Source organism: Myotis daubentonii, chromosome 13 (genome assembly GCF_963259705.1).
Source record: "Myotis daubentonii chromosome 13, mMyoDau2.1, whole genome shotgun sequence".
Lineage (NCBI taxonomy): Eukaryota > Metazoa > Chordata > Mammalia > Chiroptera > Vespertilionidae > Myotis > Myotis daubentonii.
Window position 1 is genome coordinate 46613102 of NC_081852.1, and position 19091 is coordinate 46632192.

The 19091-nt window shown below is 40.8% G+C and overlaps 1 protein-coding gene across 3 annotated transcripts in view; it reads right to left on the minus strand.

Annotated features, from left to right (window-relative positions):
- The window catches only part of OGA (O-GlcNAcase), a 28221-nt gene extending 11724 nt beyond the window's left edge, over positions 1-16497 (minus strand). Inside the window, exons 1-10 of one of the 3 annotated variants that reach the window (XM_059661174.1) lie at positions 15880-16497; positions 11537-11588; positions 11028-11125; positions 9125-9255; positions 8619-8790; positions 6778-6876; positions 5040-5324; positions 2154-2312; positions 1081-1694; positions 561-735 (exon numbers count right to left, since the gene is read on the minus strand). In XM_059661174.1, coding sequence (XP_059517157.1) covers positions 561-735; positions 1081-1694; positions 2154-2312; positions 5040-5324; positions 6778-6876; positions 8619-8790; positions 9125-9255; positions 11028-11125; positions 11537-11588; positions 15880-16078 — 1984 coding nt within the window. In that variant the 5' untranslated portion in view covers positions 16079-16497. The remainder of the gene's footprint in view (positions 1-560; positions 736-1080; positions 1695-2153; positions 2313-5039; positions 5325-6777; positions 6877-8618; positions 8791-9124; positions 9256-11027; positions 11126-11536; positions 11589-15879) is intronic. The other 2 variants (XM_059661173.1, XM_059661175.1) reach the window with 2 other exon arrangements.
- Between the last annotated feature and the right edge of the window lie 2594 nt (positions 16498-19091).

Consider the following 19091-nt stretch of genomic DNA (forward strand, 5'->3'; position numbering starts at 1 on the left):
CCCTGCTAAAACCAATTACTTGTAGAGAAATAAAGAAAAAGCCATGTGACGTCATACTAAGTAGCACCAGAATAGCCCACCACTAAAGCTCGCATGCGCACAGGGCTGGGAGGATGGCTTCCTCTTGCCAGGCCCCTTAGGTCATTTCAGCAATTGTTCTGTTAAAGGGCATTAATGTTATCAAGACACAGCAAGCAGCAGAGAGCTTCCAGAGTCACAATTCATAGTGTCTCGTCTCCAAATCAGACAAAAGTGGAATAAAGGGTTCCATCCAGGAAGCATTCAGTCGGAGTAAGTTAAAGTCAGTACTTTCTAACACATTTTCAAGATATTTATGCCGATTTAGCCCAAGGGAGAAAAATCAATGTACTCGATGTATTTACTGAGACTAGTACCTCAAGTCTGCAACAAAGGCTACATGTTTGAAAAAATTCTAGGCAAAGAATTTAAAGATTTGGAAATTTGCAAATTCCCTAAATGTTTTTCTCCTGTGGGATAATCTGTCTTTTTTTCTTTAAGGGACAATATATCTGAGAAGAGATTATTCCTGGTGCACCTACCTAACCACTGTACAAAAGACTTCACCATAGACATTATACTCTTGATATCCCAAACATAGGAGTACATGTCATAAAGGATTGTCCTGTTGGCACAATTGGAAAGCCGAGTGAACATTCCCATCACTAGTCCACACATTTCTTCAAACTTGGCTGCTCGTGACCGCCATTCTTCAATCTATTGAGAATCAATAAAAAGACTCAAAAATTTGCAAGCTTAATAAAATAATCTAAAACAGTTCTAAATTAAGCTGTTTGCTATCAGGTGCCTGCTTAAACTTAGACAAACAATAAAAGTGTGTATTGACTCAAACTAACAGATCTTCCTAAAATAATCAACTTTGACTTTCCTTCATTCCTAACTGTAAGGTCAAACTATGGAACTCTCTGTTCCAGATTTGGTAGAGTGCACATCCACTTTACAGAACGTATTTTAAGATCTGGTCAATTTTCTGCCAGTTACCAGTGTCATCAACATGGGGACCCATCCAAGCTAGAGAAGCAGGTAAATAAGTATACTCACTTTTTCAGAGTCTTTTCCTTTACAATTGACACTGACAACACTGCTATTTGCTCGAAGCCACTGGAACTCGCGTAACATCTGTGCTCCTTTGGGTCCATGCTCATAAGGTAGGTAGAATAGATCAGCAAGTAACTGCAAATCCTCCAGAGTCACTGGTTCTACAGTGTACAAAGGCTTTTCATTTGGAGCTGGCACAAACTGCTCCTTGTTTATCTGTTCATCAGTTTGCATAGGGGCAATATCACTGATGCAGTCTTCCTGCATAGACATCTCTGGGGATTTTGATTCAGCTATGCTCTCTTTATCAGTGTCCATTGGTTTCAATTCCTCTGCCATTTTAGCTTCTACAATTTCAGTTAATATTTGATTGTCATTCTTGTGGTCTGTTTCTTCTTGTTTTTCCACTACCATGTCCATGGGTTCCTCATCTGACTGTTTCTTTTCTTCTTCCTTGGTCAGAACTGTAGGTTCACCACTCAAGGCTGCTCCCTGACTCATAATGGGCTCCTGGTAAACCGTTGTAACTACAGTTGTGGCATTTAAAGAGGGCGCCGTAACTAGGGGAGTCCCATCAACTACACTTGCTTTAGCTCCACTATGTGCAACTTGTCTACCTACAAAAACAAATTGCCACAAAAATAACCAGAATTAGAAACAGAACAAATTAGATCTAGAGACATTTTCTTATCATATCTGAAACTGGAACCTCAGTTTGAGCTTCCAAATAATATAAGCCCTGAGAAAAGTACAATTTCTCTAAAATCACCAGGGAAGTGGAGAAAGAAGAAACAGATGATAAACATTCCTAAACATGCCAACACCTATTATCCTCTCGTTTGAAGATCTGCATTTAAAAACAGTTAAGTATTTCAAAATAAATGTTTTTAAAGCAAATTAGCATTCCATCAAGATAACAGCTATTTACAACCAAAAGATTTCAAAAACTTTACTTTTCTCTAGATCCCTAATCATTTTGTTTGGTGGGCCTATGGCAAGGCACAGCACAAATGTTCTTTACTTCTTGACTCAACCATGTGATCCAACCCCATTACAAAAAATGGCCCAAAACTCACTGCTGTACTGATGAGGTACTCCAAAATCCTGCAACCATTCTGTTAGAGCTAACTTTAGAGCCATCTGTGGACTATAAAGTACATCAGTTTCAATATCTTCATCACTGCCTTCATTTTCTAACTTTATTTGGATTGATACAGTACTGTCTTCACTGTCAGCTGCAAAACAAAACAAAACACACAAACAGTTCTGATTATAAAAGCCTCCTGACAAGGGGGACAAATGCAAAACACTAATTGTTATAGTACAATCAGAGAAGCAAAGAACCAAAACAATAAACCTTAAACATAAAAGTGCAAGACCCTTCAATGAACTTCACCTAGAATAGTCATATAAATGTATTGCTAAATGTAAAATCCCAATTGAAATTAAAAAAAACAATAATTTTAGCTGAAACCGGTTTGGCTCAGTGGATAGAGCGTCGGTCTGCGGACTGAAAGGTCCCAGGTTCAATTCCGGTCAAGGGCATGTACCTGGGTTGCGGGCACATCCCCAGTGGGAGATGTGCAGGAGGCAGCTGATCGATGTTTCTCCCTCATCCATGTTTCTAACTCTCTCTCTCTCTCCCACTTCCTCTCTGTGAAAAGTCAATAAAATATATTAAAAACAAACAAACAAAACACACAATAATTTTAGAATTACTGGAAAAGTCATTCCTAAGTGCCCAAGGAGTACCAATTACTGGAAATGCAAGGTTAAAGGCACTATGCGTTTCATAAAGAAAGCATTCCCTACCCTTCAGGGGCTTATAACTTAATGGGTAAATAATTATGAAAAAATAACGTTCAAACTAATTAAGTACATTGGGGGAAAGAGTAAAAGTGATTAGAGTCCACATATGAGCACAAATAATAAGCAAATAAGAAAGCTCTGAACCAGGAGAGTGGTGGAGAAAATTAAGTATGAACTCTGGGTTGGTATTCAAAACCCTCTATTCTTAGCTATCCTCATTTCCCTTACATGGCCCAGTTTTGGCTAATGTCTACTACTTCTCAACATGCTTCATGCCCTCCCTTACAAGAGATAGGAGCTAAGTGCCATGAATACAGAGGAATGGAGAGTATATCCCTAATTTTGTGGCGTTTGGGGGAGGAGGGGAGAAGGAGGGTAACAATGACTGAGCTATAAAGGGAGTCATTAATTCAATAAACAGAACTGGAAGTAGGGGTACAGAACTATATACCAAATATATGGTGTTGGAAGATGATTTGATTGTGGGTGGTGGGAACTTAATGCAATATACAGATCATGTATCATAGAAATGTGCTCTTGAAATCTTTATGATCTTATTAACCATTGTCACCCAATTAAAAAAAACAACACACACAACTATATAACTACCTATCACCAAGCATCACAATGTGACATTTCCATATCCCCAAATGAGCCAAAATTCAAATAACTTTGAATATTCAGTGTCCAGTGTTTATCCACCTACAGACCACCAACCCTTCAATGCCCAGCAAACTCTACTCATACTTGGACCTAGTTTAAGTATCCCCTCCTCTGTTAAACTGTTTCTTACCACCAAATTTGCTTATCAAAAATAATCACTCTCTCCCTCTGTGTTCCTGCAGCACTCTGAAGGTAATTATTTCAGCACTTACCATATTATAAGTACAGTTGCCAATATACTTTATACAATACCAGACTATGTTTTTTAAAATTAGGGAATACTTTATTTTTTATACCTTAGTGCTGGGAAGATACACTTTGCCACACAATAGGTATGTAAATGTTAACGACCCTCCAAGTAACAAAAAATAAGATGATCCACTGCCTGTCAGATGTTAATTGTGACACAGACATGTCCCATATCTTTAAGGACAAGAATGAAGACATGTCCAGATTTCAGTTTCTGTCCTTGGTGGGGAACATAGCCATGGAATAGCATCCTTTTGGGAGAAGCCAGTAATCCCAGCTCAACCTGAGGCCTCCTGAGACCCTGAGAAACAGTAAGTGTCTCCTCTCCCCAGAAAAAAAAATGTTAATGAGTAAATAACTATCAGCATTCTCTTACTTGGAAATCAATTAGAAATTTTTCATAAATAAAAAAGCAAGCCAACATTTAAAAAATGAGAATATGTTCATTAAGCTGAATCGAAAGTAACTCAGCCCTAGCCAGTTCCGCTCAGTGGATAGATCGTTGGCCTGCGAACTGAAGGGTCCTGGGTTCGATTCCGATCAAGTGCACATGCCTGGGTTGCAGGCTCCATCCCCAGTGGGGGGCATGCAGGCAGCAGCTGATCATGATTCTCTCTCATAATTGATGTTTCTCTCTCTCTCCCCTCACTTTCTCTCTGAAATCAATAAAAATATATTTAAAAAATAAAGTAACTCAGATAAGAATATCTAGTCATCTAAAATATCCCATTAATAGAGGGGGGTAAGAGATCAACCAAAGGACTTGTATGCATGCATATAAGCATAACCAATGGACATAAGACACTGGGGGATAGGGGAGGCTAGGAGAGTCAAGGGCGGGGGGGAAAAAGGACACATATGTAATACCCTTTGTAATACTTTAAGCAATAAAAATAAATAAATAAATAAAAAATATCCCATTAATAAAATCACCTAAAAAAACAAACTAAATCAGAATTCTAAGGATAGCATAACACTAAAAGACTAGTCAGTCTAGCAGTCAAAGGTTAAGTGACATTTTAAAAACAAAAACCTGAGGCCAAGAGGTTGTTATTAGGTAACTTGTCCAAAGCCACTCAGCCCTTCTTCTACCATATAGGTACACATCTCATTCACAGGACTAAATAACACACCTTTAAAAAAACCTCTTAAACTATGACAACAAATGAACACTTACTTGCCAATGCCTCTAGTTAACCCCAGCTCTTCTCCCAAGGTCAAGGGTTAAGTAGTATACTTACTCATCACTACATCTTTTCTCACTCCGTTCATGTTTGATTTGTACCAGGTGGCAAGGGTATGGATAGCAACATAGTTGGCTTCAAATTCGCAATTTGGATTAGTCAGGACTCCTTTTAACCGTGGGATGAGTTCTGTGGACCTTCCTTTGTATGGGCCCAGAAATAGTCTCTTCTGATCGTAATCATTAGCATGAATGTTATCCCAGATTACAGGAGCTCTCTTAATAATCTTAGAAACCTCTTCGATGGACTCGACTGGAATTTCTTTAGAAACAACTTTGGGACCTAGAAATAATGACGTTTTATTAAAAAACCCTCACACATGGTTCTTCAAAATACACTGCATACAACATTTTACTGTTTTTCCTTTGTTATATGTATACTTTCTAACAATTTTTCTCTTTATTCTTTTTAACTGATTTGAGAGAGAGAAAGAAACATCACTTTGTTCTTTCACTTATTTATGCATTCATTGGTTGCGTCTTGTATATGCCCTGACCAGAGATCGAACCTGCAACACTCTAGCCAACTTACCTACCAAGCCAGGGCTAACAATTTTTCTTTTTAAAACAACACAGCAACCCTAGCTGGCTTGGCTCAGTGGATAGAGCATCAGCCTGTGGACTGAAGGGTCCCAGGTTCGATTCCAGTCAAGGGCACATGCCTGGGTTCGGGCTCGATCCCCAGTGGAGGGCGTGCAGGCGGCAGCCGATCAATGATTCTCTCTCATCACTGGTGTTTCTCTCTCTCTCTCTCCTTCTCCCTTCCTCTCTGAAATCAATAAAGAAATATATTTAAAATAAAAATAAATAACACAGTAGCATGTCTTTTTACTCAGTTTTATTCACCTTCCCACCCCAATATTTCTTCTGATTTCTAGAAATAGAATTAGTCAAAAGGTATGAATATTTAAGGTTTGGGCAAGCTTCCTCAAACTGTATGCTAATAAGAAACAGTTCTTTTATGTAAGCAATTTCTTTTCCCAATATAATATAGTATATCCTTAATTAGACCCCAATTAATCTAAACTCTAGGACAGTGATAGCAAACCTTTTGAGCTCGGTGTGTCAACATTTTGAAAAACCCTAACTTAACTCTGATGCCGTGTCACATATAGAAATTTTTTGATATTTGCAACCACAGTAAAACAAAGACTTATATTTTTGTTAATTATTTTACATATTTAAATGCCATTTAACAAAGAAAAATCAACCAAAATAATGAGTTCACATGTCACCTCTGACATGCGTGTCATAGGTTCGCCATCACTGCTCTAGGAGGATTTCTGACCTTAATTCTTAGAATGAAAGCTAATATAGCTTGCTGATTACTAGCTATCAATCTAGCATGACAGCTTTCATTTTATATAAAAAAACAGTCTCCTAGGGCTGGGATCAATACCCTTTAGCCCAGTTCCCATACATCTATTATTTATTAGTAAATGATATTCAGGTTCACTGGAAATCCTCAAAGATGTTTCTTTTTACTAAGTGAAGAGTCAATACTTTATAGAAAGAAAATTTTAATAACAAAATTTTCTGGTTAAGGCTCAGTTTTTAAGAAGTATCCAAATGGGGGCGGGGAGAGTGAAGGCTGGGAGAAGACAATGGGGGGTGGGGAACAGATGTAATACTTTCAACAATAAAGAATTTTTAAAAATTATCCAATTAACCAGAACAACCAACTTCTCTAGGTCCTAGTTAATGCAAGTATCGCTGTATAAATCTTAAAGGCTTACCTGTCCAAAGCACCTCAATTCCAGGTAGAAGCTTTTCACCCACAGTCCTTAAATAAGGAGACTGAGACACATTTGGATAACAGAAAGTGCCACAATATTCTGAATGTAAGGGGGAACATAAGTAAAATAGTTAGGAGTGAAATGGTCATGAGTTTTTAAATGGGAAAAATATGTCTACTAATTCTAAATTCTTCTCATCGAAATGATAAAAGGCCTCCATTGTCATGCTCCAAAGGAAGTAAATGCAAATGGGAAGTTCATTTAAGAATCAATTCATTTTTTAAAAAAGTCAATTCATAAAACCTAATATTCTTCCTCCAATATTAGAGTACAGATCAATCCTATGATCACGAAAGTTTATTGCAGAAATAATTTAAGACTTTAGCATTTTCTACATAATTCTGACTTGTCTCCATTTTCTGAGTTACAATCAGAGGCCAAATAGACTGAATTGATAATATTGTAACAAAGAATGCAACTTTATGTTCATGGCTATTAGTACTCAACTGCACCTAAATTATAATTTAGAGTGAATTAAGTTAATTCCCAATATAATCTTATTGAACATTATTTGAGTACTCATGTAGTATCAGACCACCAAGATAAGGTTACTGGTTCACAATACCCCAGAGAGACAGACACACAAAGTTAAATAAATTGTCTAAAATTTCTTAGAACTTATTTATCTCTTCCTGAATAAGAAGTTAATTCTCTTAGGGCGGGGGAATAAAATGGATACATATGTAATACCCTTTGTAATACTTTAAGCAATAAAAAAAATAAAAAAAAAAAGAGAAAAGAAAAAAAAGAAGTTAATTCTTGGGAAAATTTCTTAGAAGTTGAATTTTGAGAGGCAATTAAAAGAGACTAAAACATTTTCAATGGAAGGAACGAGGAAAGGAAGGAGGGGAGGAAAAAGGGAAAAAATTATTAAGCTTTCTATGCTGACTTCTGAAAGAGCCTAGTTGGGAATGGGAGGAATGATAAAGGACAGAGATATATGGGCAAAAAAAGGAAGAAATGAGAAATTACTAAATTAAAAGCTATGTAAATGTGTTTTTTTTTCTAATTTTCATTTTGATAATACTAGAAATCCTGAAAATGTAATGTCCATATACAGTAGCTCCCCCTTATCTGCTGGGGGATATGTTCCAAGCCCCCAGTGGATGCCTAAAATCTCAGATGGTACTGAAGCCTATATATACTATGTTTTTTCCTATACATACAAACCTATGATAAAGTTAAATTTATAAATTAGGCAAGTAAGAGATTAACAACTAAAAATAAAATAGAACAATTATAACAATATATTGCACTAAGTGTGAATGTGGTCTCTCACAATATCTTATTGTACTGTGCATGCCTTTTCACTTAAAGGAAGCACTTTACAGCATCTCTTTGGCATATCTGAACTGCCAGCATCAATATTCTTGTGCTTTGGGGCCATTATTAAGTAAAATAAGGATTACCTGACCACAGGAACTGCAATGCCTCAACAGTCAATCTGACAACCAAACAGTTAAATGACTAGTAAGTGGGTAACATAATATTTTCCAACCGTGGTTGACCCTGGGTAACTGAAACTGCAGAAATTGAAAACATGGATAAGGGGGAACTACTGTACTTCCAGTACTAAAAATACATAAAATCTTTTGCCTATTCAGTTATCATTTATTAGGTCCTAAAATTTCTCCAGTTTAAGACCTTGAGAAGTATCTTCTAGAAAAAGAATTTCTATCTTTATACACCCAAGGGAGGGGGTACAGCACAATGAAGCCCAAACATGGTGCTTCGAAAGTTATGTATTTCAAGACTAAATATAAAGCTATTATATACAATACCTGTGGGACAGAAGAGAAAAGTTTCTGGCTCTCCTAGGTACTGGTAAATTTCATTTGTGATGGAGACCTGAGCATGAGCGAAAGAACTGAATACCTCTTTATCTGCTGCACACATATTATGGTCAATATCATCAAAAAGCAAGGCAAATGACCTGCACCCAAACTGAGAAACCTAGGGAAAGGAAAAAACAAGAGGCCTTACCAGCTCATCTTAGAGTAAAATATATAGAATTCCAAAAATTAAAGTATACACCTAATAGTTATATTTAAAAGTCACTTGTAAGCATTCTTTTAAGAAAGTTCTTATGCAAAATGAGGTCTGAGAAGCACTGATACCTCCAGTAAACTTTAGAAAATACCCTTCTATCAAAAGCATTAAAATAAAAAATCTGTACAGAAACAAAAAGTATGAACTTGGTTTCCTTTTAACATCATAAAAGCAACACAGAAAACTTAGTTTCAGGTAATGATTCAGGAAAAAAGAATGAAAAAGTTAAGGAAGTTACCTGGTCAAGTTTGCGTTTCAATGTAGAAACTTCCTTGGGATTAGAAAAGGTAATATCCAATCCAGGTGAGATAGCATAGATGAACTCTATCTCATATTCCCGTGCAGCAGCGATGAGAGTCATAAGTTGTTCTAAAGAACAGAGTCCATGTTTTTAGAAAGCAGCACAGAAAACTAAAAGAACCTCACCTTTTGATTGAAGAGGTCACTTTCTCCAATTTACAATGAGTTAAGAAAGGAAATCCCTTAATTTCACAAAATTGTTATGTTCAATGTGACAATAAAAAGAAAAATGTTTTCTTAAAATACAGGGTTAAGTGATGGCCTTAACAATCCTGCCCCCTCATCGTTGTAACTACAGGAAAAATATTCATTACAGATTTTAAGTTTTTAAAAAATGCTACAATTTTCCTATATAAACTGAAACACTATTGCACAACACAGAATATATCTTTAAATAAGTTTCAGTGGTATCTCAAAATACATATTGATTATGGATCACATTAAAGTTCATTACCAGCATCTCCAGAAAACAATTAAGTTGAAGACACTTATATAAAGTAGTAAACAACACTCAATGGAAATGGGATTAAGTTTTAATTGCTTCTTCCTTATTTAAGAAAACTTTCTGTCTAGTGCCGGGCTCTATAACCAAACGTCTTGTTTGTTACATATGTATATCATATAATTCCAAGTATGAAAATATTTCCCCATTCACTCAAGTCGCCCTATAAAAGCACCATTTGTCACCCTAGCCAGTTTGGCTCAGTGGGTAGAGCATCAGCCTGCAGACTGAAGGGTCCCCGGTTAGATTCCAGCCAAGAGCACATGCCCAGGTTGTGGGCTCAATCCCCAGTGTGGGGCATGCAGGAGGCAGCCAATCAATGATTCTATCTCATCATTGATGTTTCTATCTCTCTCCCCCTCTCCCTTCCTCTCTGAAATCAATAAAAATATATTTTTTAAAAAAAGAACAGCCCTAACCGGTTTGGCTCAGCGGATAGAGCATCGGCCTGCGGACTCAACGGTCCCAGGTTCGATTCCGGTCAAGGGCATGTACCTTGGTTGCGGGCACCTCCAGTGGGAGGTGTGCAGGAGGCAGCTGTTTGATGTTTCTCTTTCATTGATGTTTCTAACTCTCTATCCCTCTCCCTTCCTCTCTGTAAAAATCAATAAAATATATTAAATAAAAAAAAGAACAAAGCCATTCTCTTATTAAAAAAAAAAAAAGCACCATTTGTCTAATTTACAAGGAGGTTTCGTGATATACTACTTTACTTATGAATTTTATATAACTAACTCAACATAAAAACACATATAAGGACAGTTTGAGATTGCTTTTCACTTCAGTACAGGCCTGAACTCTGGTGAGGTCTTTATTTTAAAATAAAGACAGGACCAGTAATAGTAATCAAGTAGTTAAGACCAAAACATACTTAAGCCTAAAGCAGAAGGATCAATAATATTTTGGTATTTTGTTAATGGATTTTTTTTTTTGCATTAACTTTGGTTTTAAAAAATTGCTTAAAATATTATTTATCCCGATTTTTTTTAATCCCATAACATTTGTGTCCAAGATGGGTGCCTCATTTGCCTGGCTCCAGGCCTACCCCTACTTCAGCACCCTTTCATCCAGCAGCCCACTATTTAGACCACTGGCAGAAGTTAAAATGTACAATTTATGGCCACAGAACAGATGGAGTCAGACTAGCATACCCATGAATTACACCATGGCTATGCACAGTTAGCACTAGTCTTTTAATCTGCACTAACTCATGTAGTTAACAAATAGAACTACCTACAAAGTGAAAAAATACTTAATAAAATTCTTGTACCACTATATTAAAAATGTAGCTGTTTTCTTCACATACTCTAAATTTATGGATTAAAAAGAAAAAGATTACCAGCTTCCTCCACTGAATACATCTCTCGCCAAAACATCCTATGTTTGTAGTCATCTTTTGGGGCATACAGGTATGTATTTAATTCCCATTTCTGGAGCCTTAAGGGGAAAGGAAATGGCATTATGTATAAACAGGCACATGCATAGGCTGTAAATCTCATTCTTCCCCCTTTTCTTGAAGCATCTCTTAAAAAGCTATTAATATTCTGGGCAGTAGCTTTTAACCTTTTTGTAATCCAGTAGAATTGTAAAAAATATTACAACAAATGTCAGCATATTAAACAGCCTTAACTAAAAACACAACTACTCCGAATGAGGCAGGTGAAGCCCAAAATATATTTAGCTTCCCCAGGGAAGTTTGAAAACCAATGGCCTAGGTTTAGAAGAGGTAAAAGACCAAGCTCTACAACTGAGAAATCATCAAATTGCATCTAGCTTCTTGTTAGTATTTTTTCAAACAAAAGGAAATGTTAATGATCTAAGACTCTCCATCATAAAATAAAAATTTACCTTCTAAAGAGTTCTTTTCTCTGTTCCATAACCCAAGGTCTTCCATAAAATCCTGGATTCAAAGTAAGAATGAAATTATTTTCAAGTTTCAAAATGCGTTAAACTGTTTGAGAAAAAGCAGGTTACAAAACAAACAATACAATCCCATTTTGTAAAAAAATGTGTACAATTATACCAAAATCTGAAGGGTATTTAGTAAGTAAAACATTAAGGTGTCTTTGGGTGGTGATATTATAGAGAAATTTTTATTCCCTTTTTGTTGGGATAAATTTTCTGATTTTTCTACCATGAACACATCTATAATAATAAAAGCGTGATATGCTAATTAGACCAGACATCCTTCTGGATAACCTTCCAGATAAAGCTGGGGCTGCTAGGGAAGCACGGGTCCCAGGTGCAGGAGGGAAGCAGGTGCTGGCAGCCGAGGAAAGGAAGGCCTACTCTTGCACAAATTTCGTGCATCAGGCCTCTAGTTATTTATAAAGTCATTTAAAAACAACATAAAGAGCTCTAGCTGGTTTGGCTCAGTAGATAGAGCATCAGCCTGTGGACTGAAGGGTTGAGTTCAATTCCAGTCAAGGGCACATGCTCGGGTTGCTGGCTCAATCCCCAGTGGGGGGCATGCAGGAGGCAGCCAATCAATGTTTCTCTCTCATCATTAATGTTTCTATCTCCCTCTCCCTGCCTTTATGACAGCAGTTCTCAACCTGTGGGTCTCGACCCCTTTGGGGGTTGAACGACCCTTTCACAGGGGTCGCCTAAGACCATCAGAAAACGTATATATAATTACATATTGTTTTGTGATTAATCACTATGCTTTAATAATGTTCAATTTGTAACAATGAAAATACATCCTGCATATCAGATATTTACATTACGATTCATAACAGTAGCAAAATTACAGTTATGAAGTAGCAATGAAAATAATTTTATGGTTGGGGGTCACCACAACATGAGGAACTGTATTAAAGGGTCGCGGCATTAGGAAGGTTGAGGACCACTGCTTTATGAGGTCAATAAAAATATATTCAAAAACAAACAAACAGCAAAACAGCCCTGGTTGGTATAGCTCAGTTGGTGGGCGTCATCCTGGACACCAAAAGGTTGCCCGTTGGATTCCCCATCAGGGCACATGCCTGGGTTGTGAGCTTGATCCCTGGTAGGGGGCGTGCAGAAGGCACTGATATTGATGTTTCCCTCTCACATTTTCACATTGATAGTTCTCCCTCTCCCCTCCTCTCTCTCTAAAAATCAATTTAAAAATCTTTTTTAAAAACAAAACAAAACATAAAAACAGCTAAACACTGTACCTTTTTGCTTCCAGAAAAAAAGACAAATATAATTAAATCTAACTTTTAAAAAAAATCTCAATCTTACAATGGGGGAAAAAGAAGCAAAGTAACCCAAAATTGCTATTAACAACAATTACTACTTAGGAGGGGAGTTAAACTGCTTTTAAAGAAGGGAGGGGAGATAATAAGTAAGGTGGGGGATCAAGAACAGAATTAGAAAAGAATCTGACTGACCTAATTTTATCATCAAAATTTTCAAAGTTTCTGATATAAAAGGAACCCAAAAAAACCACCTTAAACTATATTCACAACAAATTCAACAATGGAACTGGCCCAAACAGGAAGCTCTCAAGCAATCTCAATTCCAGAGCAAAGGTTTGAACAACTGATTATTCAAGAATATTACTTGCTCCAGAGTGTCCCAGGTAGGGAGCAAAGCACTAGTAATGCACATTGCAGGAATCAAATTTGCAGACTGATGACTTTAGTGGTATAAGCACCAAACTCGTATTGGAGCTCAATGTTGTGCTTATCACACTTTACAAATCTGCCTAACCTTTATTTTCCACCTCTCTCAGTCTATACATCTGCAAGAAATTAGGATGACCTCTCAGAAGTACCATGAAGAAGGTTAAAATTGCATTTTGAATACAAAATGGTCTACACACACACACACACACACACACACACACACACACACACAGTCTACCTACCTACGAGACTAACTTAAAACCGAAATTTTTGAAATTAAATTCCAGTATCTAGACAAGATGGTTACTCTGCACCACAAACACGGACAATGACAGACCCTCCCTCCCCCCCCCAGCAAAAAATTCATTACATACAATGTATCAAACTAGCATTTTCAATCTTGACAATTCAGTGTTACCCTCTTACAGGTGATCACCCTCTTAAGGCGATCTTGCTTAAAACAGTAGGCAAATTTTATACAAATCTTTATAGCTTTCCTAGAACACTTAACATTATTTTTCTCTTAAAGGATTATGCATTAAAATCACTTTAAAGCTGCCTCAATATAGAAAAGAATCATTGTCAGAAACCCTAACTTTGTTCTTGGAATGTCAGGTTGGTTTTGGTTAATTGGCACCAGAAAGCGGAAGCAGTGCTATTACACAGAAGTTAAAACCAACACAGGAAACAAAAAAAGGAATTCTGATAATATCTACAGTATTTCTATCCCCGTTCATTTTAGGGAGAGTGCCAACTTACAGGTACAAAAAAACAACTATCAGGTGCTTCGTAGCCACCAAGAAAATATAGGAGGCAATGGGACACAGGTGGGACAACACATTAAGACACAAGAAAACTCTATTCTCTAAGAATAGTTCACTTTCAATACCATTCTGAAGAACAAACCAACTTATTCAAACTACAACAAGCGTTTATGTAATTACTGAAGGCAAGTTTCCTTAGACTCACTCTAGTCTAAGATTTCTGCATCCTCCAGGACTCCTTCAACGCCAAATACAAAAGTAGTTTTCCATTCTGTCTTCCCCCAAACGCTGCAAGTTAACTTGAAACTGTTTCCCTCCTTACTGCAAATCAGTCTGTTCTCCCTACAATTTACCTAAAACACAATAACTATCACCCATCTTTCAAATGAACACACTATGCCAGCAAATTGCAACTGGTGTGGGACAAGAATTTTTAAAACATGACAACAGCCAACACAATAGCTATCCGGTATGAATTAATCAAAACTATCCCTATTTTTGTTTTTGTCAGATCGGCCAAAAAAATGTATCTTTTAGTGTACTGCAGATTTTCAGTCATTAGTTTATATGTGCCATGAGATGAAAAAGTCTGAGAATCGCTGCTGTATACCGATCACACTAAGGGCAACAAGTCCTTCCTTTTCCATGCCTTTTTGGCTTTTTATAGACTAATTTTTATGCACTTTTACTCCTATACATACCATTATATACAGGATTGAATAAAGCCGACAGCTAGGAAACCCTGGGTCGGCCAAAATACTTCAGTAAACTCAAATACATTTGTATATGCTGTACTCGAGGAAACAGTAACAATGTAACTGATGGATGCTTCCACACAGCACGTACAGCCGAGTGTGTGTCCATTATATTAATAAATTGTGATACAATGTGTTCTGTCATTTCCCCCAACTACCAAAGAAAGTCCATCGTTCCCTTCTGCGGTTCTCAACCTGTGGGTCGCGACCCCTTTGGGGGTCCAACGACCCTTTCACAGGGGTCGCCTAAGACCATCGGAAAACACATATATAATTACATATTGTTTTTGTGATTAATCACTATGCGTTAATTATGTTCAATTTGTAACAATGAAATTGGGGGTCACCACAACATGAGGAACTGTATTAAAGGGTCGCGGCATTAGGAAGGTTGAGAACCACTGCTTTAAATGGAAGTGGGAAGGGAGGCCTCGTGAAGGGCATTTTAACACCACGTCTGCAGTCACTAAGTTAAAATTCCGAATCTCAGATATTAAAATGAACGCTTCTTCCCTCGGGGGCAAAGCACAATGGTTGGCAAGGGGCAACTTCCTAGGCTGCACATGAACCTTCGAAGGGTGGGGGGTGGGGATGACCGGCCAGCAAAGAAGAATTCCAAGCTAAAAGGAAAGAGTGGCACCATGGGCCTACTGTGCTTCCTCCACCCCAGGAGGACCGCAGGCAGACGGGTGCGGGTTATTTTCTCCCAAGAGCAACTAACATCCAAAGGAACAAGCACGGATGAAGCACAACTCGGAGCCCAGCACCAGGCTCCCCGCCTCCGCCTCCGCCGGAGAACGCCTGGCTCCCAGCCCGCGGCGGGTGGGGTCGGGCTTCCTTGCCGGAGGGGAATTCGACGCCATTGAAGAACCAGAGGGGAGACTGGCCCACCTTCCCTCCTCTCGCCTGGGTTAGCAGGGTCCAATCCCAAAACCAGGGTTCTGAGCCCCCCGGCACCGCCGCCCCCCTCCCCCACCAGGACAGAACCTGTGAGTCCCGGGGCGAGGCGGGAGGCGGGGGGCGGGGGGCCGCTCCCGCCCGGCCCGCGCCAGAACGCTCACCTTCCACCACGCCGCACAGGAACTTGCGGGCCCCGCCTGCCGCCCCGGACACCGCAGCTCCCCCGGCGCCGGCCGGGCTGTCTTCTCCGGGGGCCGGAGCTGCCGGGGGCTCCAGCGATGCCCCCGCGGAGCTGGCAGGGTTGGCGTTGAGCTCGTTCTCCCGCTCCTCCAGCGCCGCCTGGCTCTCCTTCTGCACCATCTTCCTGCCCGCGGCCGCCGCCACCGCTACGGGTCCTCCCCGGCCTCCGAGTGCTGGGCCCCCGGCCCAGAGCCCTGGACAGGGCCTCGGCTCCCACTGCTCGCCGCGCCGGGTCCGGCCCTTCCCCCTCCGCCCTTCCCCCTCCCACGCCGCAGGGACCCGAATGCCCGGATGAGAAGGGCGGCGGCACCGGAGCGAGCCCTTTGTCAGCTGCAGCTTCAGCCTCAGCTGCGGAGGGGGAGGCCTCCGCCGAGAGCGAAGCTGCACCTCTCGTTCCCTGGAGGCGGCTGGCAAAAGCTGCTTTCCCCCTTCTCCGTTAGCCTCGGCTGCCGGCCCTACAAGCTTCCTTCTTCCGCTGTATCCCCCCGAAACCCCGAGATCTCTGCTACCGCTGCCTCTACCACCAGCTTCCTGTTTATCCGCACTGCGCCTGCGCCGGAGACCGGCTCAGACCGGTCGCCTCAGCCCGGCTCCCCCTCCTAGTGTCGGGCCAGCCTATTGCGCTTCATCCGGCAGGGAGACGGGGAGCCGAGGCGGCGCGCAGGGCGGGAGGGAATGAAAGCAGCAGGATGTACCACTGACGGTCGCCACCCTCCAGGACGAGCCGGGCGCCCAGGGACGGACCGGCACCCCACCCCAGGAAAGGCAATGTGGGAGGGGGCTGCAGCCGACGGGGCATTTGGGAAAAGGGGAAAGAGAGCTGTTTACTCTCTCAGTGCGCAGGCGCGGGCGCGAAGCCTCTGGTTCTTAAAGACGCAGGAGGGCACTGACCTACTTCTATTGGGGTTCTTCTCAGAGGTGGGTTCATGGCGACGGCCTGACACAGGCTCGGTTCTGCGAAGACCACACTTCACGGCGCTCAGCTAACCCCTGTGTCTTGAATCATTTTCCTCTACCCCCAGCTTGGCGCTAACCCCTTGGAAAGATCCGATCATTCGTTCCTTCATTCCGCGGACACCTACGGAGCTCGCCGCGCGCTGGGTGCTGGGCTCTCGGGCCACTGTGAGCTCACAGCACGGTGGCGGAGACAAAGTACACACACAGTCCCCATACAGAGTGCAGAGAAGGGGCTGATGGCATCCTCTCTGGGGGAGAGGCAGTGACCGTGATGGTTCTGTGTTTTGAGTTGGATGTTAAAGGATGAGGAGTTGGCCAGAGTGAGTACTGAAGGAGGGAGGAGAGCGCCCCAGGCAAAAGGAACAGAGTACAAATGTAGGGAAGGGTGAAAGGCCGGGGGGCTTAGGAATGGGGAGCGAGCGTGAATTGTGAGTGAGAAGTGAGATCCCTTGGGCCTCAGCATAAACTTCAGTTCCTTGGGGAAGCCTTCCCTTCGCCCGAGGCGGGCCTGGATCCCCTCGCTGTGTGTTCTCAGAGCTCCCTGTAGCCCTGTGAGAATGCACTTGACATTATGTAGAGAGATCTGTCCCAAGGTGGGAGGTATAAATGTGGAATAAGCATCTCAGTCTCATTCGGATTACTAAGGCTTGGTTTTGTCCATCTTCCACTTGAGTTTCATATTTGACGCCTCCGGTGGTAGCTCAACTTGTAGCTCTAAGGGCCCTTACAGCCCATGTTCTTTTTATTCCGGGAGTGTTGAGATTGGGGTTAAGGGCAAGCATTTTCTTAGGGGGTTTCCTGTGATAACAATTGGGAGTCATAAGCAGCTTCCGTGGATACTGTGATCACTTGGGGGACCTGGGACTGTCATTCCAGCTGACCCCAGCCTTTAGTCTCCTGACACTTTACTCTTTGCCGCACACCTCACAGCATGATATCTGCTAGCAAGTCAATAGCCACAGTTTCATCTCTCCACAGTCCAGACTCTGGGGTCTGTGGCCCAGGCAAGATCCACTTTCCATATCTGTATCTCTCAAACTTGAAGGGCAGTTCTTGCTACACACTTTCTCTCCATACCACACCTACAATAGGAATTAAAATTTAATAGGCCTGTGATAAATATTTGTGGGTAAATGAAATAGGGCCCTGCTCTCACGGAGTGTACATTCTAGTTGAGGAAACAGGCCATAATAAATTCAATACATTCACAGGAACTCAGTTTGTGATAAGTAATATGAACGGAAGAAATTGAGGGATGTGATAAAAAAAAAAGTAGCCACCACAAGGAGGGGCTACTTTAGTGGAGGAATAGGTAGTGATCCAGGTGAGTAGTGACAGGGGCTTCGACTAGGGGACAGCAGTGGAGACAGAGAGGCGGTACACCTTTGGTGGTTGGTTAAAAGGGGGTAAGAGGGAGAGGGAGGGAGAGGAAGAAATGAAGAATTCTCAACTAGATGAGCAACCAGGTGGATGGTGTCATTTACTGAAATGGGGAAGACTTGGAAGGCATGAATCAAAGTTCCATTTTGAACATGTTAAGTTTGAACATTTCAGGTCTACATGAATATGTTAAATAGATAATTCTGGAGCTATGAACTCAGGAGTCCTCTGCATATAAATGAAGCCATGGGGTTTACTGTGATTTGGAGAAGAGGCTCAAGTCTGAGCTGTGGGGCCCAATGTTGTTTAGAATTCCAGTTGAGAAGGATGAGTCTGCAGGGGAGGGGTCAGAAGGGTCATCCAGAAATGTAAGAGAAAAACCAGGAAGTATAAAATACTGGCGGGCAGGAAAGGATGGTGTTTTGAGATGGAGCAGCTGACAACATTCAGAGTCTGACCAATGGCTTGAAAAAAATCAGAATGCCAACCTGTTTTTTTCTGGTTCCCATTGGTGTGCTCTGGTTCTGGGGCACTTCCTACTTCACTAGAAATGCTCAGCTCAGACTTCAACTTCCCTTAAACATGGATCTACCCTAAAATATAGAAAATGTTTCCAAACCTAACCCAGTTATACACACACACACACACACACACACACACACACACACACACACACCATGCTCATTCATCCAATCACACAATTATTGAGTGCCTATTATTTGCCAGGCCTTGAGGATAAGATAGTGAGATGGGGGGAACCTAGTCCAGGCACTCAAGGAGCCCTCAAGAGTTTACA